The sequence below is a fragment of the Sander lucioperca genome, chromosome 3 (genome assembly GCF_008315115.2).
Source record: "Sander lucioperca isolate FBNREF2018 chromosome 3, SLUC_FBN_1.2, whole genome shotgun sequence".
Taxonomy (NCBI): Eukaryota; Metazoa; Chordata; class Actinopteri; order Perciformes; family Percidae; genus Sander; species Sander lucioperca.
In genome coordinates, this window is record NC_050175.1 from 33354112 (window position 1) to 33380545 (window position 26434).

The 26434-nt window shown below is 40.6% G+C and overlaps 2 protein-coding genes across 3 annotated transcripts in view; one reads left to right on the forward strand and one right to left on the reverse strand.

Annotated features, from left to right (window-relative positions):
• Positions 1 to 1477: 1477 nt before the first annotated feature.
• On the forward strand, positions 1478 to 10084 carry mesd (mesoderm development LRP chaperone). Its single transcript, XM_031300989.2, has 3 exons — positions 1478 to 1701; positions 5087 to 5319; positions 9590 to 10084. Exons 1-3 carry the CDS (start codon positions 1546 to 1548, stop codon positions 9858 to 9860), a joined length of 660 nt encoding a protein of 219 aa, XP_031156849.1. The 5' UTR covers positions 1478 to 1545; the 3' UTR covers positions 9861 to 10084.
• An 8890-nt stretch (positions 10085 to 18974) lies between these two features.
• Positions 18975 to 26434, reverse strand: part of LOC116050761 (cell migration inducing hyaluronidase 1) — a 252036-nt gene continuing 244576 nt past the window's right edge. For both annotated transcript variants that reach the window (XM_031300979.2, XM_031300980.2), the window contains exons 26-29: positions 25882 to 25968; positions 22986 to 23143; positions 22154 to 22254; positions 18975 to 19684 (exon numbers count right to left, since the gene is read on the reverse strand). In XM_031300979.2, coding sequence (XP_031156839.1) covers positions 19557 to 19684; positions 22154 to 22254; positions 22986 to 23143; positions 25882 to 25968 — 474 coding nt within the window. In that variant the 3' untranslated portion in view covers positions 18975 to 19556. The remainder of the gene's footprint in view (positions 19685 to 22153; positions 22255 to 22985; positions 23144 to 25881; positions 25969 to 26434) is intronic.

Below are 26434 nucleotides of genomic sequence, written 5' to 3' on the forward strand. Positions count from 1 at the left end.
CAATCAAACAGTCATAGATAGCCAAAACGTTTTTGAAATGACTGCTAGCTAAAAGTTAGCAATCAAACACAACAAAGGCTGTCACTTGAATGGCATTTTGAGCTAACGTTAGCAACCAAACAGTCATAGATAGCTACAACGTTTTTGAAATGATTACCATCTTCTGTTATTGTATGTAAAGAGAAACGTTTATTATTTTATAGATTTCACAAATTTCAGTATGACACGTTATGCCGTAAACAGTTTAAATCTGAGCATGCGCGACTCACATCTGCACACGACTCACATCGGGCAGTGACAATGTTATTACATAGCAGTGTAGTTCCAAAGAATTTCTAATATGGGAAGAAGTTCCACTCTCTCGTTACTTCCGGCTTCTGAACTGGTTGCAGTTCCACCAGAGTTCCATATAGGGGGCGCTCACAGGCCAGTGCAGAATGAATGGGACTCTATGGAGCTATACCCCTCAAAATCCACTTTTCTCAGAATATAATTTTTTGTCTAGTAATTTGAATGTTGCATTTGAAAGGGGAGGCTAAGAAAATACACACTGCTGGGTGTTAGATTTTTTTAAAGTGGCTTTTTTGTTCTAAAAAGCCTTTTAAAATGTCAATTACGTCATACACATATACGGCCAGAGATTCTGCTTTACGGCAAGCTCTGAGTCGCTTCCTTTTTTCTCTCGAGGCATCGACAACACAGCTGACAGATTAGGCTCTCCCTGTCAATACACGTGCTAGAAAGAGGTTTGCTAATGTTTTAAAGACCACGCCGAAATATTCACTCTGGCATTCTGGTTCTGCTTCGGATGCCGTCAAGCGGGATCTCCGATCGTAATCAGTCCTTCACTGACCAATCAGCATTCATTAGCAGAATGCTAGCGTGTTATGGGCAACAACGACTCAACCTGTAACAAATCGAAAGGGCATAAGTACTCGTTCATTCAACTTTTGACCTATAATCCATGTTGAACTTGCAAAAACTACAATCAAATCTGAGATTTCTCAACGACAATCAGGCGAAAGAGACAAATTTAGCCGTCTAGTTCCATAGGGTCCCATTCATTTTGCACTGGACCGTGATCACCCCCAGTGGAACTCTGGTGGAACTGCAACCAAAGTAGGTACAATGGGGCTTAATAGGGAGTGGAACGGCTTTCCGTAGCTGGGCTTTGGTAGTTCGATTAAATGTTAAAACGGCTTGCCATAGCCAAGAAAAAGAAGAAGAAAAAGAAGAAGAAGAAGAAGACATATTTTATTAATCCCCCAAGGGGTAAATAACATTTTTTTTTTGTTTACACTCTGTTGTTACACACATTACACACAGGCCTCAACTACACACACATGCCCAGGACCTATACAAAACTTTTGAGGGTTTAACAATAAATATAACCACTTTAAGACAACATTTTTAATAATACTGGCATTATTTTGAAATTCCTTTCTATGGTGTGCGTGCCTCCGGTCGGCGTTATATCTCTGACACGCCCCGCCCGTCTTGTGACCGGCAGACTCCAGAGCCAATGAGAACACACCATCTGTAAACATGGCGTCTGACTTCAGGTGGAAATGTGTGTTGCTCCTTCTGTGCACATATTTGCTTTGTATATTAGCGACTGATAGCCAAAATAAGCCCAAGAAAAAGAAGGATATCCGAGACTACAATGACGCAGATATGGCACGGCTCCTGGAACAATGGGAGGTAACGGAGTCAGTCGTCAGTCATTAGCTAGCAACTAGCCTAGCCGTTAGCTAGGCATGTATCGTTGCGTTAGTATGCATCATCAGGAAAATGCAACTCCTTAGTATCTATCGTTAACGTTACTGTAACTCTAAGCATTAGCCCATGTTTGTATTAGTTGCTAACCTGGGAGAGATAAGTCCAGAAATTAGTGTGGTACTGTAGTACCAGAGATTAATCTATAAGTAAAATGTGCAGGATTTATAGCTGGATGATATGTAACGTTAGGGTTTGCCGCACAAAACTTGTTTAGCTCGGTGGAAAGTGTCTTTTTTTTTTTTCGACAAGGTCCGGCTGGTGTCACTCACAGAAAAATGGCAGCATTAATGTAGATCCCAAAGGTTTCTGTGATAATAGACTCAATGAAGGAATCGAGAAATTGAGAATTTAAGAAAGCTGTAACACAGATTCCACAGCGCCCTTCATTAACTCATTTCTAAAAGCTAACTGGAGATTTGAAAATATGACTAGCTATGTCCCACCGAGTCGCCCCACTCCAAGTAGTTTAAAAAACGTCTTAAAAATACATTAAAAACAACTCTGAAATGTAGCCTACATTTTAAAGAACAGTGCATTTAAAACTGTGAAGATATGATTTATAATGTAATTTGTACGTACACTTCAGGGCTCAACTGGCACAATAAACATATCGCAAAAGGTTGCGACATATTGCAAAAGACACTCAGTATTTTTTGTGTTAGTTGAAAGAAAATATCAGTAGAAAACGGCAAAATGTAATTTTCTTTGTGCGTGAAATCAGTGTTTCGTCATCAGTGATTTTTGTTTTTTTAGCAGTGGGGGCAGGTTTGTCCGAACATGGGGCCATGGCGGACCGCCACTACAAAATCAACATAGAGGAAACACTGGGTGAAATGTAAAAAAAAAAAAAAAAAACTTTTTTAGCAGTGCCTTTGTTTCTAAATTTCTCAAGCAGTTTGTTGTATTTTACCAGAATACTGAAAGCAGCAGAACTGAGTACACTGTTTATCGCAAGTGATATTCAACGTTATCGCATATCCCTTATTTTCATATAGTGCGGACCTAGTACAGTTGATGTTTTACTGGTAAAGGGTTTTTTACCTTTATATGACTAACTGTTAAATTCTTAATGGTTAGCTGTGAATTGTGTAACCAGTTGTAAAAATAAAACTGTAAAAAGCAAACAAAATGTAACTAAAATTTTCAAATATACAGCAAGGTTTCTCGCAGAAAATTTGTTAGTTAAGGTAGTAGGTTTGCCATCTGACCGGGGGGGGGGAGGAGGAGAAGTTAACTACGCTAACTAACCGTGTATTGTGAACCGCGTGTAGTGATTAAAAAAAAAAAAAAAAAAGCTGTGTCTCAAAGACCGGCCAACAGCCGGGACGTTGAGAATCCACGCGCGAGAGGTGATGGATATTTCCAGTGACTTCGTCATGTATTCACTTCGTTGAAACAAGAGAAGAAAGCCTCATGATGTGAAGAAAAGGACAGAGAAACATATATAAATGTTCTCTGCCTGCCGTATGTGGTAAGTCCACTCACCCGGTCTCTGCCCGGGCATGCCCCAGCTGCCACACATTTGTTGACAAACTCCGACGCACACGCAACGGTGAAATGGCGATTTATCCCTTTTAAATGTGAATAAATGACAGTTACACTCACCGCCAGCAAATGCTCTTTCCGTTGTGATTGGTGGTATCTTTACAACTCGCCGTTACCTTGTTTCCTACAGACTGTGTTGATGCGACTTGCGGTTATATATATATATATTTTTTTTTTTTGAAGACTCAGTTAAGGCGGCATGCGCGTGTTGTTAAGGTGGGCCGCCTAAACTGCAAAGTGCTGCGGGAAACCCTATACAGTATAAGGCTGAGCAATTTTATCGATTCTGCGATATAAATCAATATTTTTTTGCCCAAGAAAGTATCGATTTTTAAGCCGCGAGTATCAATACATAAGTCCCATTCAAATCCCCCGTGTTTACCCCCGTTCGCGTTGCAAGAAGTGCGATTTGGTCAGCCAGCCGCTAGTGTCGCTGTAGAGCAAGTTACCCGTACTAACTTTACACAGACACCGATGTCTGCGGGCGTTAACACACAGAGCTGTTGGACCGTCTGGCGAGGTCGGTGACTCGAGTCTGTTCGGTGTGTTCCGTGACGTCGTCCATTGAGAAGCTGTCGGCCTTCATTTTGGGCCGACCCGACATGTTCAGTCGGAGACAGGGCAGTCGGGACTCACCCGGAAATGGCGAGCGGATGAGCCTCTCAAAATCTGACGAAAATCTTTTAAACTAACCTTTGTCGATCTGAAATGAAGACAGATTTAGCAACTGCATGGCCTATTTCTCACTTAAAATGTTTTCAGAAACACGTTTCGGTGAACTATTTTAGTACAATATGAGATTGTATTCTGAACAAGCCGCCATGACAGTCTGGCTGTGAATTTCTGGAGAAAAAAGAACCACGTGACGCATTCGTCCAATCAGCTGCCGGTTCATTTTCTGGGAAACAATCAGACTGTTAATGGAAACAATACAGAGCAGCGCTATGGAGACGTGTTACGCTTCGCGCACGCGCAGAGCGTATGCTCAAGTTGGCGTTTCTTCGGTGTGTTCTGAGGAGAAGCCGTGGTACTATGTTTACTTACCTGGTGGCTAGACTGGCTACCTCATATGTTCAGTGTCAAGCTAAAAAAGCTGTCAAAGAAACTGTTCAGAACAGGCCACTTGCTGCACTTTTTAACTCTCCATTGTTAATTGCAATACTGCACTTTATTTACTTTTCAAAAGCTTGTAAGCTACAGTTTGCACTGTTTCAATAAATGGAACTAATTTTCTCAACACATCTTTGATTCATTTTGTCCAGCATTTGCAAGCTGTAGACACTCTGTCCAGTCAGAGACATATATTGTGTAATTGATGTTTTTAGTTTTCAGTTCAATTAATTAAATCCAAGTAAATGGAATACTCACAATATGTCACCAAAATCACTGTCCCCTTTAAATCTTTCAGAAAATGATGTAAGTGTATCGAATTATATCGAATCGTATCGTTGGCTGAATATCGTGATATATATCGTATTGTGAGCTGAATATCGTGTATCGTATCGTGAGATTAGTGTATCGCTACAGCCCTAATACAGTATGTCATTTCATAGTTTTTGTCCAAAGAAGGTAAAGTCTGCACAACAGCTTAATGCTGCGGAAATAATACTTTACCTTATTTGAACATTCACTTTCTTGTCCTGCACCAGCAACTACATGGATGTGCACAACATCGTCTTTTTTCGAACTAATTTCATAGTTTTTGCGCCAATTTATTTGTAAGAATCTTAACCTCGGGGGACTCCCTGTGTGTATTCCACAGGAGGACGATGAGATTGAGGAAGGGGACCTCCCAGAGCACAAGAGGTCTCCCCCTCCCATCGACTTCGCCAAGGTGGACCCCTCTAAGCCCGAAGAGCTGCTCAAGATGTCCAAGAAGGGCAAGACTCTGATGGTTTTTGCTACTGTGTCGGGGGATCCCACGGAGAAAGAGACCGAGGAGATCACAGGCCTGTGGCAGGGCAGCCTCTTCAACGCCAACTACGATATCCAGAGGTAGGTAGGTAGGTAGGTAGGTATATAGATAGATAGGTAGGTAGGTAGGTAGGTAGGTAGGTAGATGATTGATAGGTAGGTAGGTAGGTACACTACCGGTCAGGTTTGGGGTCACTTAGAAATTTCTAGGGATGAGCGAGTACAGCATTATCTGTATCTGTTAACCATATGAATTATCTGTATCTGTACTCGGACTGGGCGGGGCCTAACCCGGAAGTGGACAGGATTTAACCCGGAAGTGGGTCGGGTTGTCTTGAGATGGGCGGGGCTTTAACCGGTATGTTATTTTAAGCATGCAATTGATATGGGTTGATCAGAAATTGTTATATTTATTGCTGATTAGAAAACTATTTACATGACAGCATCAGCATTGAGCTTCAGATCAATGGTTTTGATCACAATAACAAACAAACTATATACAGAACAAGTTTTGCAACAATGAATACAACACATGCGGTTGCAATTATGAAGTAAAATGTAATGAGCAAGAGTTTTCATACTCAATATAACTTTCTTTTTTTTTAGAAATTTGTTATGATCAGTGTGATTTATTTCAGTCAGCTGACGGTTTAAAAAAGAAAAAAAATCTCCGACAGGCAGAGACGCAACGCGAGTCGCCTTCTACCAAGCACCACGTGTGAACAAACCCCACGTTTACCAGAACTCTACTGGTTAATAAGTAAGTACTACAAACCGAAGTAAAAAACAAACCTGAAGCTGAAGAAACCCTAAACGTTAACGGAAAAGACCCGCGAACCTGAGTGACTGAGGGAGAAACAGACAGACAGACAGAGAGAGAGAGAGAGAGAGCTGTTCTCTTCTCAGTGTTCTGTGTGTGAGTGAGCAGAGCGGGACACAGCAACACAATAAATCTGTATGTGTGTAGGGGAGGGGCGCTGTGACTGACTAGCCTATCACAGAACGCAGACACAGTCAGCTACCCAATGAGGATTTTTATTCAATCCGAGCACAGATATTACTCATATTACTCGTATAATACTCGTACTCGGCAAAAGTGCTTTATCCGTACTGAAACGAGTATCCGGCTCAACTCTAGATTATAGACAGAATACCAGCTGAGATCAGTTGCATTGTTTTTTTTAACCATGGCAGCAGTTTTCAGATTACATTATGAGCTTACATAATTGCAAACAGGTTCTCCAATGTTTTCTCAGTTAGCCTTTTAAAATGATATCAGATTAGTAAACAGAATGTGCCTTTGGAACATTGGATGAATGGTTGCTAATAATGGGCAATGTAGATATTGCATTAAAGATAAGCCACTTCTTTCTACAACAGTCGAGAACCCTTTTGCAATTATGTAAGCACATAATGTAATCTGAAAACTGCTGCCCTGATTAAAAAAACAATGCAACTGAGCTCAGCTGGTATTCTGTCTGTAATGGAGTCGAATGGAAATTTCTAAGTGACCCCAAACTTGACTGGTAGTGTAGGTAGATAGAGGCCCAAAGGAAAATCACCAGCACTAAAATGACAAGAATTGAGAATAAAAATAGCACTTCAAATCCTCTCTAAATGTGTTTTAGCGAAATGTGTTAGCAATTTACCAAACAACTGTTGAACAAGCAGAAAATAAACTTGAATATGCTAATCTCAGTTTTTTTTAAATTATTATTATTATTATTATTATTATTATTATTATTATTATTATTATTTTTAACCAGTTTTGTTAATTGGGGTTTCATTTACTCAAGCATAACACATTTTTGTTTATCAAATTGTCAGAAATAACAGGAAAATGCATAGATTTCTGTCAAATACGGACCGATCATGCTTACTGCCTTACGTAGTCCCCCCGTCCCCCCCCAATTGGATTTGCATTGCGATTTTCATTTGAGATTCTAGAAGTGTTGCCATTCGATAGTATTGAGTATTGTGATTTTCCTTTCCTTCTTTAACAAAAACAAAAGTTGAATAATGCACTTCTTCTTCAATATATCATGAGACATTTCTAAAAACTAGTTGTTTTCTAAGAAGAATGCACATCACAAGTCAGTCAGTCTGACATTTATTTCATTTATAAAGAAGAACATAACATGGATTTTGCTGGAAACGGATATGATGTAGTCGCCGTCGGCGGTACCGTAGAAACAGAACATATTTAGGTGGTCATTGGTAAAATAAATAAATAAAAAATATTGATTCTAGGGAAAGGAATTGATTTTAAAAATTGTCGCCAAAAAAAACGATGATACGTTCCTGTGTGTGCTGTAGAAAGATGTGAAGCTTCGGAGCAGTGAGCACAGTGCCACCTGGTGGTTTGCAGACGGGATAGCTGCAAGCTATTACAGACTGGAGCCCAAGCACTGACACTACTTCATGTTGGAGACTCAAGCCCAATGATCAGCGGTGGAAAAAGTATTCAGATCCTTTACTTAAGTAAAAGTACAAATACCACACTGTAAAAACACTGTAAAAGTCCTGCATTGAAAATGTTACTTAAGTAAAAGTCTGTAAGGATCATCAGGGAAGTGTACTTAAAGGATTAAAAGTAAAGTAAAATCCTCACATTTTAGAAACTGGAATGGCTAGTTTCATTTATAATAAAACATCAGATTTTATAAACATGTGTTTTGTGTGCAGAAATCCTAATGTGTAAAGTAACTAGTAACGAAAGCTGTCAGATGAATGTAGTGGAGTAAAAAGTACAATATTTCTCTGAAATGTAGCAGAGTAGAAGTAGAAAGTGGCATGAAAAGACAAAGTAAAGTACAAGTACCTCAACATTTGTACTTAAGTACAGTACTGGAGTAAGTGTTCTAAGTTACATTCCGCCAGTGATGTGTAAGAGGGCTACATTTTTATGTTCAAGGTCCTTACTAGCTTTTCTCCGGAGCTTTCAACTTCATCTCAAGGGTTATAGTGGATGGAGTTTGCTTAGTTGTCTGCAGTGTTGTTTTTGTGATGATATATTATACTTACCTTAACTAGTACCAAACTAGGGCTGCAGCTTAACAATTATTTTCATTAATGTGGGGATAATTTCCTGGATGAATGGATTAGTTGTTGTGGATCAGTGTTTCCCAAAGCCCAAGATGACATCCTCAAATGTCTTGTTTTGACCACAACTCAAAGATAGTCAGTTTACTGTCACAGAGGAGTGAAGACATTAGGAAATACAGTATTTCCTAATATTATATGCTTATATTTAAGAAGCTGGAATCAGAGACTTCTTTTCCATTAAAAATGACTCTAACCTTTTAATTAATTATCAAAATAGTCAGTGATTAACTTAATAATTGACAACTAATCGATGAATCTTTGCAGCTCTAGTTTACCTCATTGTATTTCAGATTTATTCTCCTCTCTTCTTATTCCAACATTGCATGTCACTTGAACATCAAATGAAGCTTATTTTATTAATCTATAGGGCTGGGTATCGTTCGAAAATGTTTGATACCGGTACCAATACGTGATTTAGATACCGGTTCCTAAACAATACTTTTTTCTATACAAATTTTATAAAACAAAAAGAAATTAAACATTACTCATTAATTAATTAATCTTTTTAGTTATTTTTCAGCTCCTACTACGTGAGTCCCGTCTCTGTGTAACGTAGAGTTTTTCCTAGACAGCCAATCATCCGCATTATTAGAAGAAGCATGCTGCGTGCTGATTGGCTCACTGACACTGATGAGTTTTACTCCTTGGGTATTGAATGACGAGGCATTTTTAGATACTCAATACTTTAGTGGTGTTTCTAAAAAGTATTGAATTAGGTACCCAGCCCTAGTAATCTAGCTGTTTTATAAAGTCACTAAAAACAACAGAGGTACAATATGAGGGAAATATGCAATAACATTGTTGAATATTGCGAAAACAATATTACTTGCGATAAATACACAGATATTAATGTGTAGGCCTACTCAGTTATGCTGCTTTCAGTATTCTGCAAATACAACAAATTGCTTGTTGAATTTAAAACAAATGAAAGGAAATTATTTCCAACATTATATTGAACAAATTGAACATTGAATTGAATTTAAAAGGCATCACTTAAAAAACGACAGTTACATTTTAATGTGCAGTTTTCTACCGATATTTTCTTATAACTAACACAAAATATGAGCGTCTTGCACGATATGGCGCAGCCTTTCGCGATGTGTTTAATTATGTGTTTAAAGGCAGTTGATATTGCGATGACAATTAAAAAAAAAACAAAAAAAAACGATATGTTTTGCAGCCCTAAACAGAGGCTAATGTCCAGTAGTGAAGCGTAGCTGGTCTGATGTGTGCTGTCCCCCCGCAGGTTCGTGGTGGGCTCCAACAGGGCCATCTTCATGCTGCGGGATGGCAGTCTGGCCTGGGAGGTCAAAGACTTCCTGGTGAGCCAGCAGCGCTGCGCCGATGTCACCGTGGAGGGACAGGTGTTCCCTGGGATGGCTGCCAAGAAGCAGGACGATGCCAAGCACAAGCAACAGAGTGAAGGCAACGCCAAGAAGAAGAGCAAGAGGAAGACGGAGAGCAAGAAGCCGGACCTGGAGGGGAACACTGCCGGCCATCTGAAACACGAGCTGTGACGGAGGAACATTCCCAGGGCTCTTTTCCTCGGGCCTTGGAGGAGGGGTATTCTGACCACCAAACTGTGGCGAGGGGCTGCAGGAACATGTGAAGACACAGAGCTTCAGAGTCAGTGATATGTGTGAAGTAATAAGTCCTGCTTAGGGTTGGTGAAGATTTTCGATACCAATACCAATACCGTGACTTCGATACCGGTTCCTAAACGATACTGGTTCCTAAACGATACTTTTTTTTATGATAAAACAAAAAGAAATGACATTACGGCACAAATCTTTTCATGTATTTTCCAGCACCTACTACGTGAGCCCCATCTCTGTGTGTAACATAGTTTTTCCTGCTTGCCTCTACGTAATATTAGACAGCCAATCACAGACATTATTAGATCTTGGTAGCAGCAAGCATGCTGCATGCCTATTGGCTCATTGACGCTGATGAGATTTACTCCGGAGGTATTGAATTTGGGTATTGAATACTGAGGCTTTTTTTTTTTTGATACTCGATACTTCAGAGGCTATTCAGTCGGTGCCTAAAAAAGTATTGAATTCTGTACCCAGCCCTAGCCCTACTGGGCCCGTTAACATGAACTGCTCAGCTGCTATCATAACTCAAGAGGCTTGTTGTCTTTTTCTCCACCTCTCTCTCACTGGAACGTAGGGCCGCTCAATGATGGAAAAAACAAATAATTATCACCAATATTTTTGGTCAATATCGAAATCACAATTATTTAACACGATAACTTCATTGACTTTTGGAAAGCTGATTGTTATTGAACTTGAAAACAGTGAAACAGTTAAGGGAAATTTCACAGTTGAAGGTGTTTTCACTGTTGATTTGTTTAATACGTTTCCCGTTTGAACTTTTTATTTTTCATTTAGAACACAGGACAAACTATTAGTTTACTTGAAAAAACGTAAAGTGTGTTTTTTGCGACCGTCAGGAGACAAAATCATAATCGCGATTTAAAATTCGAGTACACTACAGTTTTGAAGTCATCATTTTGTCACGGGGTGGTAACAAGCTCTTGTCAAGTAAAATCCGTCCTGTCTAATCTCTGTAGTTCTGTTTTTGTTAAGATTATCACCAAATGAAACGTTACTGGTACAGACATTGAGTCATTCATCAAACCTTAGAGTCCTGGTATGTTCAGGTCCTTGTTCACATCCAGCAGCACTTCAAGATTTGATACAAAAGTAGCACCCACATTTTCTGTTTGATTTTTCACTGAATATGAAAATAAATCTTTTTTATACAATCATATGAGATGTCTATCATTGAGGGTTGAATCACATATGGTACTCCAGTGTGAGGAGTTTGCACTTCTTATCCTGCTGGTTTTAAATTAAAATGGTTGTTTTTCAACCTGGACCCCTTTTTGCCTTGTCTTTGTATCTGATGGGAACAACAGTCTTTGAAATTGGTACAGTATTAAGCAAGACAGCGGCAAAACAAGCTGCAATGTTACGTTAATGGGCAAATGTTCATCTTAAATTTTTGTCCACTTAAAGTTCTGTTTTTGCCGCTGACATGTTCAGATTATTATTCTAAGTGTCTGACAACATTATGGAAAGAATCCCTACAGAGATAGCTCTTTTTGTTAAATAAGTACTGTTTTTTTAAATGGTGTCTCCAATGAGTTTGGTGATGGTGATTTGTTAAACAAAAAGGATCTTACTCTTTAACAAAAAGGTCTGTCTGTAGAAATCCTTTCCATAATATTGTCAGACACTTAGAATAATAATCTGAGCCTGTCAGTGGCAAAGACAGAACTTTAAGTGGACAGATATTGATAATGCACATTTTCCCTATAGAATTACATTGCAAGTCTGTTTGCGGCTGCCGGTTACAGCGTTCTGTACCGTAGTGGCTGACAACATGCAGATGTAATTGGACAATACAGACTAAATCAATGATATGGTCAAAAGTATCTGGGTGCCTGTCTAGTTTGGGCCTGGGCTCTTAGCTACAACTAAAGGAAATCTTTAAGATTGGCGTGAGCACGGTGCTTACCTACGCTGTGACAAGAGTGTGTTAATGTTGTAAAAAATGTAATTTTTGATAGGTCAACCGGATGAAAAAGGCAGTTGTACGTTGGCAGAGTGCCACCTACTGTACCGGAGTGGAGTTACTCCCGTCATTCTTCCCATTCTTCCCATAGACAGTATATAAGAATGGACCAACAGATCCCGTTGCTCTGGACGGAGACCAGTGAAGGATATTAGAAGCACTTTTCCGATGAGCGCTGAGCGTTACTGCGCAGCCTCCAACTGAGAGAAACGGCGTAAATGTGACGTGAGCAACGTGTCTGAAAGTTGTAAGTCTTCTGGTAGCTGTGCTAAGAGAAATCTAAATCATTCCCAATCTTGCAGAGACGGAGAGCGTAGGCATATGTAAGGAGATAACATGGACACAGGCTAATTACTGCTAACTAAAATGCTAGTTAACATTAGTAATTAAACTTAAGCAGCTAATGTAAGTCGAAACTGCCTGCAAGCTTCTCCTGTACTATACGGTAATTCCTCTACTATGCGACAGTAAGTTGCGTGGTTATGACACAATGGTTAGCCTATTTTTACAAAAACGTCTACTACGGAGCCATAACATGAGATACAAGGTAATGGAGCCTTTTATACATTGTCGTGTTTCTTTAGAAATAAACAATGGACAAATAAAGTCTTTAAACGCTTCAGATGTAAAGTTATTGGCTGTCAAAGTGACGTCAAAATGAATGGCAGTCAATAGAATGCTAACGTCGGGTGATCGCTTTGTAGCATCACAATGGCGCCATAGGAGGTTCGAGCTCTGAAGCTTTACCCCCTTGATTCTTCCCTGCTCATGTATACGGGGAGAACTGGCATAACCCTATAACTCCTATTTATATGCAACCTCTTTCGACTTTATTGTTTCTATGTGTCATTCTTTTTATTGTAGGAAATGTTACATGATGTGTGTTTTAGTCTTGATTCTGATGTTAAGCACTTTGGATACCTGTTGGTTACTGGAAAGTGCTATATAAATAAATGTTCATTGATTGATTGATAACCTGGTTAATCACTCAACCAGTTACTGCTGTCATGTACACGCACTGAGTGTCTGTCAGCGTCTGGTTTTTTGTTTGTCCTTTTTCTGTTTCAACATGACAAAGCCAGGTCCATAAGGAAATAGTTTTTTCAGTTTGATGTGGAGGAACTTGTCTAGCCTGCAGACAGGTTCCAACATCTGGTGAAAAGCCTGAAAACTGAAGAGTGGAGGCTGTCAGAGCAGCACAGTGATGCCCATGGTGTCCCAATCACACGTATCAGATATGAGTCAAATGTCTGGGTGACCACATACCTTTGCTCATGTAGTATATTTAAATGATAGTGGAATGCAGATAAAGCTGGGAACTATTGACAGAATCACATTTATCGTTGATCTATAACTTTACAGATAATATATTTGGAGTATGATTCTTTGTGTCTCCAGAAGATATGCAAACAAGAAAAGTTTCTTTTAAGATGTGGATGTGATGACCAAACAGGTAGAAGCAACAGTTACAGTTTTGTCCCCTTTTTCAAGGTTTTTTTGGACACTTTTTTGGACGTTTTTGTCTCTTTTTTTTCCGAGTTTGTTTTCGACAATTTTTTCGTTTCTGTTGCTTTTTTTAAAATACATGCATACATGTCCCAGGACCTCCCTAGATAGTTGGAGATCTCAACCCCCCCCTCAATGTTGAACACAAAGTTACGCCCTTGCTCAAACATCAGCATAATATACAGTATTTGTTTGTCCCAGCAGGGACAAACAGATGTGCGGACACAGTTACAGTCAGACAAACTGGTCATCATCATTTATTTCTGTACAAAAGTCCTCAAAGAAATTCAAAGTCATGGAGCTTACTTTACAAGTCCAAGCCACATATACAACACATCCATTTGGTGTACAGTTAAAACAATCCAACTATACCGAGAGTCATATGCATGTACAGATGATACAAATCTTTTAAAATGGAGCAATAATGGTCTCTGACATACAGTATACAGTACATACCGGACAGTAATACAATACAACTCAAAAGATGGCCCTTGTACATTTGGATAAACTGTGTCTGTACAATAAATTAGTATAAAATATATCTCTTAGCAATCTGTGGATTTTTTAAAAACACAAACATACAAAACACTAAATTACTGCAACAACCTCCGAAAAAAGACCAGCTATTTCGGCGAAGGTAGGGGAATCCTTTTTCTCGCCAGATTGAAAAGAAGATTTCCTTTAATTATTATTTTTGAAATGGGGGAAATTGCACATTTACAAAGTCCCTGATTTAACATTCAATGACCAATTTACTTTTAATTTTATATTCTTATGGGCTTCTTGCTGGTTCACTCCAAAAAGCACAGGCGGATGGATATCACAAACACTGATATGAAAAAAAAAAAAAAAAAACATGGGAGGAAAACATCACAATATCAAGTGAGCGAGTGCTCGGTACAGAGCGGGTTTACAACCACTGGTCTGGATGCAAAACAAGGAATGTTTCTCTTTTTGTTTCTTCTTCTTCTTTTTCTTCTTTTTCTCTGTTCTCTTTTTAAACAGTTTAGTCAAACAAAGCAGGCATATAACCAAGAAACCACTTGACGTCTACACGTGTTACATACCACAGAGACCTGCATGGAAAGGACGCTCGGTGATGCAGCACGCACATTATACATGCGTTTGATCAGCTCACTCACACGGTCTTAGTATTTGCACCCTCTGTTCATATACAGGCATTGCTTTTGCAGCATAATTCACCTAGCAACCATCGGCTGACAATCCATTGGAGAATTGGCCGGTAGTTATACAAATATTAAACAACCAGGCTGGAAAAAGAAACTCTTGGAAATGATCGTTGTTAAATGATCAACGTAAAAGTGAATAAACCCAGTCTCCTACCAACCTCAGTCATACACAACTCTTTGTAATAAGTCCTTCCAGGATTTCGCGGCCTTTTTTATAGATTGTTGCGACCCAAAATGCCTGATTTTGTGGGAGCTTTTGTAAAAAATTGCGATAAAAGTTGCGATGTCTCGTATGTTTGTTGCAATGAAGTTGCGAGAGAGTGAAAATTGCAAAAAAAGTTGCGATTTTTTTTGTATAGTTCTTTAAACTATACAAAACAAATAAGAAACTTGTTTCGGGGAGAATAAAACTACTCTGGGCTGAGTTTTCCTAGTAACCTTAACAAAAAGGCTCATGATGCTGCAAATGTTGGTATAATATGAAAATGGCTGGTGGATTTAAGACAGAAAATAATAATTTATTGAATGAATCAAATGTGAACATATGTGTCAGTGACTTGTTGATCTTTACATTGTTAGTTAATTTCCTATTCTGGCCTGGGACACACATTCAGTTTGATAAAGCACTTATTGGACTTTAACTTATCATTGCACTTACAATAACGAGAGTAGCTGTCCTTAATTTAGGTAATCGTATTGTTTCATCTCCGGTTTTTCCTACATCCACCGTGTGTGTTTGTGTGTTTGTAGCGTGGGGAACTGTATGAGCAGCAGCCCCGCCCGCTGCAGAGAGCCGACAGGATTGAAACAGCAGCCGCTGACTTTAGAGTGAAAAATCGTTACAGCGTACATTGATGTTAAAATGTATACAGTTTGGCAGGACGGTCTGAAATGTTTTGCACAATCTTTCGCTGTACGTTTTGTTGGTAAATGTGAGATGTTCAAGTATCGTCTCATATCGGAAACAAGCTCTCTCTCACTCTTGGTCAGTGGCACTCAGACGTAAAGTCTGGCACGTGGGACTGCTGGGATTGGTTGAAGTCGCGGGAAACTCCGGTTATTGGTCAAATTTGCGGAAAAGTTGCGGTGATTGGTCAAAATTGCGAGTCGCACCAAAGTCACGTGATTGGTTGAATTTGCGTGAATTGACGCGATCGCAACATCGCGAAATCCTGGAGGGACTGGTAATAGCATTTATGTTTCTTGCTAATAGTTCAAACAAACTCTTGTGGATTTGCCCATTTGGTATAGTTTGTTTAGACAGCTATCAGAGGAACTTTGGTCCAGGCCAAACTAGACTGTTTGGAAAGATGAGTCTCAGTGAACCAGGACTCTCAAAGACACAAAAGTGACTCAGATGACTAAGAAGTTGTTCGTAGCGTTTATGTGTCTCTTTGTAGCCACTCTTCATCTCTTTGTTTTCATTTAGCATTTCTTTGTAGCTGTTTTGCAGCTCCCTGACCCCTTTGGGATCCTGGGCTTGGTATGCCTGTTCAGTGACCCGATCATGATCATGATCGTGATCACAATCTTCTCCTTCTATTAACAAAATCGTTTTGTACCTAATCCCAATGTAGTTGCCAAGCATGTATATTGAAAGACTATCCAACTGAAAAGCACTGGCACAGAATATTTTGCACATTTGTTAATTAAAACTTAATCTGGGTGACACCATGTCTTCTGTTGTAAAAAATACTTGTGTATAATTGTCTTTTGTAGGAGGTAAATTAGAGTAATTCAAAATTCTTTGTGATCCTCTGAGTAGATTTGTAACAGACTTCGCTATTGGTTAGATAATCTTCCCAAGATCGGGGGAACCAAGCAACAGGGCCTCAGTGTCTGAACCCTGGCTGTACATAAACTTTAACGAATAGCTTATACGTTGCTTTATACTGGATACAGCCTTCCATTATTCCTCACTTAAAAGTTGAGTGAAAAGTATCTAAAACTCCCTACTAAAACCAAAACCACTTCAACCAGTGATTTGCCAGATGTGTGGAGCGGTGTGAGACTCTCTTTTTCACGCAGTTCCGTTTGAGTGACAAACAAGTTCAAGACCAGGAATGTCGCTGAGGAGAAATTGACCCAAAAGTGTATAGCTCAACCTTAACAACATGATCAAACAGCTCTTTCTAACAGTGTCATCCAAAAGTCACACCAATGGGTATCCATGTTTCTGTTGTAGATGTCAGAGTGCTGGGGGTAAACCAATAGCGAAGTCCGTTACAGGACAGACCATGTACAAAATATTGAAAGTTTAACTGTCTTCAGTCCGGTTTCTCTGCCAAAGCTTTAATCAGTGTACCTTGAGCAGACTGATCTCATAAAGTGGCGTATGTATGACACGCCAATTCGTATGCCATTATTGGCGTGTTATCAAGACGCATACTCTTAATAACTTTAATAATGTTCATGACAAAACCTGCATGAAGAAAAGTGTGTTTGCCTATTACACTTTCATCTTCAAATTGTATCTCGGGGTTGGGGATACGACTAGTTGATGCTGTGATTTTGGCAAGGTGTTAACAATCACAATATGTTGTAAACATATAAATTCTGCGGTGAACCCGTGCGTAATGCTGCATGATGGCACTGCTGGCACTGCTGGCCCTGCTGGCCCTGCAGGAGGACTACGGCAATAAAAGAATCAGGAGAAGAAGAGGCTTCAGGGACCATGACGATGACTGGCTAATATGCCGATTTAAATTGCCTAAAGCTGTGCTCTTGGATCTATGTACTGAATTGGGTCCACTAGAGAGGGCATCGCGCCGGAACTGTGCCATCTCGGTCCAAATACAGGTCCTTGCAACTCTGGGGGCAAGCGGCTGTTTCCGGAGGGAAATGTCAAACAGCTAAGTGTTTTATATAAATATTATATATAATCTTCAACTTTATCGCTTAGGCTTGTTTGGATATAATATATAGTTCTGTTAAATCTTATCATATAGGTCTGGTATATCGAAGCTGTCCCCGAGTGCCGTAATGCCTGCCATTTTGGACGTTTGAGAAGTTTTTTGCTTTTTCCCCGCCAGTCATCATGACTTGGCATGATTCGGCATGATTCGGCATAACGAAAGAACAACTGCCAGGGTCATTAACATACTGATCAGCATTCATGAGGTGCTTTGCATTGACTATTTATGGTTAAAAATGGGCGTGTACAGGGCGGGATAAGAGGCTGATTCACGTACGCGCTCTGGGTAATCTGTGATTTATAAAGGGAACATTGCTTACAGATGTGCGCGCACACACGTTTTTTTTAAATCAGAATTTTTTTTGGCGTACGCCATTTTTGGCTTTTGGGCGTACCTACACTTTTAGTAAGGATCCTACGCAGTTTTATAAATGAGACCCCTGGTGTTTATACTTGTGCGTTGGTGTCTGCGTCGAGCGGGCACGTGTGTGTGGGGAGTGGGTGATAGAGCGAGGGAGAAAGTGAGAGAGTGACGGCGATTAGTGTCGGAGCAAGTAGTGTCTCTAGAGTCATAGTGATAGAAACAAAATGTCTCCCCTGTGCTTTCTGACCAAGGTGGGAAATCTGTAGCAGGAAAAGTTAACCCTCTCCTTGATTTCATGTTGTTTATGGAGAAGGAGAACCAGGAAATGAGTCGGGGAGGGAAATGCAACACTACCAAGCCACGACCAAGCGACGTGTAGTTAAATTTTTCGAGAGGTGCACGTCAGGCTACGGCGTAGGGTCCGGCGTAGGTTCGTGTCTCCACGTACCTATGTACGTAGCAACGGCGTAGATTTTACACAGAAGTATAAATCACGCTTAAGGCGGAACAGAAAAAAAATTCAACTTTTGGAGAAACGCAACCTGACGTCACGCTGCGGCGGCCAATCACGTAACCGGCAATCAGACTGTCGAAAACAATAATGGTAAATATATAGTCCTTGTAAAAAAACACAAAGGGATGTCACAGAAATTGTCATTAAAGGGACAGTTCACCCCAAAATCAAAAATACACATTTATCCTTATACCTGTAGTGCTATTTATCAGTCTAGAGCAGGGGTCTTCAACGTTTTTTAAGCCAAGGACCCCTTATCTGAGAGAGAGACGGAGCAGGGACCCCCTACTACATATGTTGTATAAAATGGAGTTTCATATAAAACTGGGCCTACATAACGTGTATGGCGGCCTAAAGCCTTTATACATGCTGTACCTTTTTAGTGTACAGAATACTAAGCTATTAAATAATTGTTTCCGTGATTTTATAAATAATGTTTTAATGTTAAACATACATGTGGCACAGTGAATCCTTCGAATGAACTGTATCTGTGGATCTTAGTGACTACCTTACCTTATCATTGTGTTTTTTTCACAAATTGGCTATATTTGCTAATAATATGTTGGATTCATGTTAAGGCATTTTCATTTTTTTTTTTTTACTTTCAAAAAATTAATAATACTTTGGTGCCCCGTCTGCAGTGACTCTGAGGGCCGCCTAGGGGTCCCGGACCCCCTGTTGGAGACCTCTGATCTAGACTGATGAGTATCACTACGGGTAAGAGAAAAATATGTATTGAACTGAAGTGACACTCCCACACCGCTGCAGGGTAGCCGGACTACCTGATCTAATCTGAACGCAGCCTTAAGACCTCTACTGATGGGATTACCTACACATAGAGAGTTCATTGTGGGCAGTGATGGCTCTGGGAGAGGGTCTTCCCTTTTTTTCCAACACACAAAATCCCATAATTCGTTCTCACCGCCAAACCTAGAGAAAACTCCTCTGATCCTGGACAATGGCTTGGAGCAGCTGACTCTGCAGTGCTGGCAGTATGCATGTGTACGTGTGTGTCATTGCATTTTTTGTCAGGGTGGGGTGGGGCGGGGGCTAATGTGTGTCAGTTATCTCAGGGGCTACATAGTCTCTTGGCTGTCCTCCCCACTCTGCCTGCCTGCCTGCCTGCCTGCCTCTCTCTCTCTCTCATAGCTTCATCTTGTGGACCACAGGGACAGGCAGGACCTGGTGGATCTTGGCCCGGTCGGTGTCCACCTCCAGATGGATCCAGTCAGGGTGAAAGGAGCCCTTGAAGCCCACAAATGCCAGTTTATCTGCAGGGAGACCACATCACATTAACGTTATTGAAATAATCAGAGCGCCAGGGTGTTTTTTAGCCACACATTCACTTCTGAACAGCCCATTCTGAACAGGAGCCTCCTGTTCTAGTCAGTGGAAGCAAGGGGCTGTGATTCATAATAACTGTATGACACCAAGTAAAGTCATAAGGCTGGTTAATGTAAGAATGTTGCTGCTTTTCCAATAGTTTTCCAATTTAAACTTCCGTTAACATTTGTGACTCATGTCAACTCAAATCAACTTTATTTATACAACACATAGTCAAACACAAATGCTCTTAAAGGAACACGCCGACTTATTGGGACTTTAGCTTACTCACCGTAACCCCCACAGTTAGATAAGTCCATACATACCCTTCGGTTATACGGTTAGAAGATGGCTGTGTCTCATGTGACGTTGTTATTTGTACACGCTGTGACTATACAAATCACAACATGTAAATAGGAACATGTTGGCATTATTTTGTCACTTATTCGGAGCAGTAGGCTAGTTGGAACCGATTACCTTCAGGATCTGTGCTAGGCTAAGCTACCGGTGGAGCCGTCTGACAGAGTTACAACACGCAAGGAGATGAGTTAGACTTATCTAACTCTGGGGGTTACGGTGAATAAGCGAAAGTCCCAATAAGTTGGCGTGTTCCTTTAACATTTTGTGCTTTACATACAAAAGACAATTATAATAAAACAAGTGCAAAAACAATCAGTGAAGAGTATACAAATGCCAAGATATACAAGACACACAACACACGCACACACACACACACACACACACACACACACACCAAGAGATTAGCCATTAACCAGTCTTTTCTTTTTGATCTTCCTATGTAATTTATGTTTACATATTACCCTAATGTCTAATCGTTGATCAGAGAAATGTAGTTGCAACCTGACTGTTGTGTGTTGCTTATGTTGTTTTCCATTCTATCACTTTTGGTTGTGCCATTTTTGTTAGCTGTGTACATTTTTGATAGATATGTTTTTCGTTCTGCAATGTCCAAATGGCAGTATTTGGACATTCTTGTTACACTGTGACCTGGGTAAAATGCAACCAATGAAGCAACAGCTCCATCCAGTGCATTTCTGTTGAAAATGCAGTGTTTTGTCCAATGCATTCCAAGAACAGTATACCCACTAGCCCTTATTTATCAACCTAACGTAGAAACCAGTGCAGATATGAGCGCAGAAATCATCTTACGACAGGCTTCACGTGTGATTCATGAAACGTTCGTATCACACCAATCAGAGCGTAAGAATGGTCGTACATTGATAAATGCAGTGGCTGGAAACGATCGTAATTTAAATATCACGCCCCAATATATTCTGGGTTTTGAGGCCTCGCCCCTACAATTTACGACATGGTGAGACGTAATCCGGCTGAGAAGCGGCACTTTTCAGAGGTGGAGATTGAAACCCTGATATCTCAGGTTCATTTGCACTTACGTTTGTAGTTTTGTCAGCCTGAAAACTGGTATTTAAGGCTGTAGAAATAATGCGGAATGGAAAGAGATCACTGATGCAGTGAACAGTGTTGCCGTGGTAAATCGGACTCCAGCTGAAGTTTATTTAATGTATACATCCTTGACATATGTATGTTATAGTCCCCATAGTAATATACAGGCTTATATTGCAATCTCTTAGGCCTACATGGTTTACGTATATTTAAATAAACACACAGTAGCGGAGTTTATGCAGTGTCTTTTATTTTACTCATGTTTTTTACATGAGTCAGAACTGTGAGGGAGAGCGCGTGTCCTCCGCCCCCCGTGCTGGACCACCACCTCGACCCTGTCTCCTGACAGCAGAGGGGCTGGAAAAACAAGCCGAAATATATCGGTCAATGGCAGAAATAAATGTTGTGCATCGTCATGTTTCCTGTATTGAGTATCATTGCCAACCATAACAATATACCTTTTAAAAGCGAGGAATAATATCCTGTCTCCTTCGTATAGCCCCAGTTGGGGCTGTGCTGGACACTGCTCTCTGGGCATCGGGTCATCTGGCTCCAGAACCCCACAGGCTAAAACAATGTTGCAGAATTTTTCTGCCGTGTATAGTAGGGTCCCCCCGCTGATGCAAGACCATGAGCCATCTGCCCTTAATCAATCCGAGGCCCGTGTGCGTACGTGTGCACTGTTGTACCAGCGAATAGAGGTCTTTTAAAAGAGCCAGATCTGCCATTGCTGATAAGTGATCAACTGATGACTTCTCCTTCTCCTGATAAACTTTGTATATGCTGCACCGCAAGTCCACACTGACTCGAAAACTTGCGTACACGAGTTCAGACCAGACGTGTGATTTTATTGCAGCCTACGCTCACGTTCAAATTGATAAATTGCAGGAATCGGCGTACGCCCGTCCTACGCCTGTTTTTGGTCGTACACACGCTTCATAAATGAGGGCCATTGTGAGCACATTGATCTCAGCAGACCTAGAGTTAGTTACCTTTCAATTTGATGCTTTTGTCAGCTCCAAGTCTTTCAAGGACTTTAGTCCAGGATCCTCTGGTAACCAGACGGCCCTTAGACGTAATGAGGACGATGGAACTACAGACAGAGTGAGAGACAGCGCATCATTTTAGTATTCACATGTAGCTGAAAGTAGCTGCATGTATCTCTTAAGCTGTGTGTTATACTGGAGCCTGAGACTCTAGTTTGTCAAATGGAATGATCATGAAAGCATTTGGCTCAGTGTATTAACACTTTGCGGCAATTCAATTCAGTTCTTTTGGAGGCCCACACATCCAAAAACCCCAAAAAAGGAAAAAAGTTGTCACAACATGATGGTAAATCACAATGAAGTATCTTAAACAGATTGGTAGAGCAAGCTGTTGAAGGATTTTTAGTAGGGCTGTCAAAATGAGCGCATAATAACGAGTTAACTCAAATTCGTTTTATTCGGGCCGCTCCGTAATTTGGGAAATCAGAAAGCAATACAGCTGTAACGTTGTGGGCAGCTAGCAGAAACAAAGCTCCTTGAGCAAAAATGGATAAAGAAAATGGCAGGTTAATTTCCAAAGCCCTTCCAGATGGTTCTCTCCACAAGACTAAAGTTATGTCCCCCACACTTACAACACCTCTGAGTTGATTTGAATGCACTGTAAGTAGGCGAAAATATCCTGTTTAAAGAACATTTAGAACAAATAAAAAATGTGATTAATTTGCGAGCAACCGCAAGTTAACTATAGACAATCATGCGATTAATTCTGATTAAATATTTGAATCGATTGACAGCCCTAGTTTTTAGTGTAGTTGGGCAGGAAATGAGCAGCGTTTACCCGTCTCTCAGTCCACTGACGTAGTTGTCGATCTGTGCAGGGATGCCCTGTAAGATGGAGTTCCTGAAGCCTTTGTTCTCCACCACCTTCCCATCATGCCCGTTGATCACTGTCAGCTGCACCCCGTCTTCTGGTTGGTACAACTTCCTGCCGTTCACCTATCACAACAGAGCCGGCCAATCACACTACAGTTCTGGGATCTATAAAATGCCGGCACTGAACACTGCAATACTGTCACTAGGTTAATTCGAGATAAACTGCGCCTCGCCTGTAAAGTGGACGAGAGCAGGCGGGAGCAGCCGGGGGCGGTGACAAAAATCCGCTGTCAAGTCGGACAGTTTCCAGCCGATACCAGCAGCCTTCCAGCTGAACAGGAAGTGACAGAAACATTATGGTCCGATTCCGATTTAATAAAATGTTATCAGACCCATATATCAGCACCTACACAGTCTCCAGTTGTTTTTATTATGACAGAGTAGCTGTTAAAATGCTCTACATGCGATCTGTTGCTGATTTTAATTAACAACACACTGTAGATGATCCGTAATCTTAACAGATTGAGTTTCTCTGACTTCTAAACGTCACTATCAGCCACACGTGTTCTGTACAGAATAAGCCTTTAAATCAAACAAATAGCAGTTAAAATCCCTCCAAATCAAAATCAATAAAAAGTTTATATAAAACGTTATCAAGTCGATTGTGAACCAATCAGCTGTCAGCTGAGTGGCCGGCGTTTCCCAGCATGCTCTGAGTCCGTCTGGGTCTTGCAGTCGGTGGAGAGCAACTGCGGCGCCTGGCTCTAAAAACTGCGGCCGCCTTGATCTCGTGAGGTTATCGTTGCCAACGTGTGCATGACGTCAGAGCAAGTCAGGATCAAGTCAGACACAAATCTAACCGGCATGCATTGGGCGGCGATTGCCGGTGATCGATTCTGCGCAGATCTGGCTCGTCTCGAACGAGCCTAATAATTCAGCAGCACTGACATCAAATAACACAGGCCATATATAACATGTCAGAAAAAACTAACATCACTTTATATAGCACTTTTAAGACAAACTGGGGTTCAATTTGCTTTATAAAAAAAGGAGAATAAGGCAGTATTCCTCAAAGTCAATTCAATTGTACTCATAGTGTCAAATCATAACCGGTGGTCGAGTCGTGGTCCACTAGATTTAGTCATTTAAAAGTCAACTGTGTTTCTCAAACTCTCTGCGAACAATTCCAAAGCCCAAATAGTGAGTAGCATAGATGTGGTGTTTTCAATATTAAATAAACTGGTATGTAAATTCAAACTGATATTATTTGATTTGGCTGTTTTTTCCGTGTTGTCGGACTTAAGCTATGAAGCCATGCGACAATGCCTTCAATTTATGTCACAAATGATCACCGTGACCTTTGGAGAAAATGCGGAGGAATAAAATTCATGGTCGCTGCATTCTCAGCATAAGCAGCAACATTCTTCCCAATGAGATGGCAACAGAGACAATGAGGGAGTCAGCTATTTGTAAAAATTCATTGTAAAAAGTCATTTAGTTTGGCTGTAATTTGCAATAGTCTGTTAAAGTAGGAGGCCTGTTGTTTTGGGGGTTATTTTGACAGTTAGGTGGTCTGTGAGTTTTTTTATATTGGGTAAGTGGTCCTTGGTCTGGTCTGGACTTCACACATTTGAAACATGTTTGTGCAGATGCTAGGCTGATCTCTGGAGATCCTTTCCACAGTCTTTATATAGTAGCATGAACCATGAGCCCTGGTCAAACTCAGCCAACAGCTGGGCTCCTCGTGTTTAGGAATTCTGTAATGGACATATCCCCTGCATCCCCCCCCCGAAATCTATGCCTACGGTATCACCTGACTGCGGTGGCAGTTTTAATCACATACGATACAGAGGGGGGGGGAATGACAACAAATGTTCCGTTACCGCCTCTCCAACTTAATCCTTGTCATGAGTAATGTCAGACCTGCCCTATTGGTCATGTATCATGATGTAGCAGCTATCTTAACCCAAACAGGGGGCTAGAGATATATGCACCTGCTGGACAAAGCCATGATCAAGGATGGAGCCACATGTTGTAAACATTCAGAGCCATGTTTTTTTCTTTAATTTTGTGGAAGCATTTTTCAGTCAAAGGTGAAACAACACAGATATGATGGGTTATAGTGGGACCTGCCATGCCTGCCCCATTAACTTCAATAGAACTGACACCAAAGTCTGGCACCAATACAAAATCCTAATGACGTATAGTCTTTATCCACGACATTCCACTTCCGGGATTGCTCCGGTGCCGCCGAAAATTCCGGCGGATTTTCGTCTTTTCGGCCGGATGTCCGTTACCTTCCTCTTTTTATTGTGTATTGGCGTTCTAAACTCCAGTGGATTTATGAGCACTATGGTTAACTGCTCCTCAGATCTCTGCAGGGTTAGACAGCTAGCTAGACTATCTGTCCAATCTGAGTTTTCTGTTGCACGACTAAAACTACTTTTGAACGTACATGTTCCACCAAAACAAGTTCCTTCCTGAGCCTATTTTGCAGAGGCACCATGGCTCCGTCCGGAGCTTATCGCCGCCCAAGACGATTGTGATTGGTTTAAAGAAATGCCAATAAACCAGAACACGTTTTACTCCCATCCCAGAATGCTGTGTGGACTAGCCAGACCTTCCTCCGCAGCGCTGTGAAGGAAAGTCTGGCAAAGCGACACTAAATGACGTATAACTGTACAACTCATCGGTGTATAAGTGAAACCTGTATTGTGTCTCTGAATGATACTTTCTCAATACTGTATGTTATAATAATTTCTGTTCAGTAACCCACAACCAGTGATCTAAGTCTAAGCTGTTGACCACAGTGACAGTAAGTGTACACCTTGTATTCTCCTGTGTGTATACCACACAAATACCTCAGTGAAGGCAAAGTCCTCCTTGATGTGGAAGAACCGAGTATTGTAGGACTCCAGTCTGACCTCCAGGAAGTGTTCTGCTGAGTGCTAAGAGGAAATAAGCAAATAAACACCAATGGAATGAATACACAATATTTGGCATTGCACAGAAGTAATTTAAAGTCAGTTTTCACTCACCACAATCACAGAGCTAAACAAATGACATTAAAGAATCACAGCTGCAAAATGTCACTTTGACATAAAAAAGATATTATATTTCTAATGACTGCTGTGGGTAAATTAATTTCAGCAGCAGTAAAAGTGAACAGGATAGAGCCAAGAAAGAGGCGGAAAGTCGACAAAGAGTGTGAATAAGGATAGAACAAATGGGGCATTCATTTGATGGAATATTTTTCTTAGAAATAAGGTACATGCCTACAAAGTTTAAAACTTGAGTGCATGTATGTATACAAGCTGTGTTTGAGATAGTAAAAACACACCTTGTGAAAATATACAAACCTAGTAAATGTATTCAGTATGAACATATCTGAAAATGATCTTCAACTGTAATGCA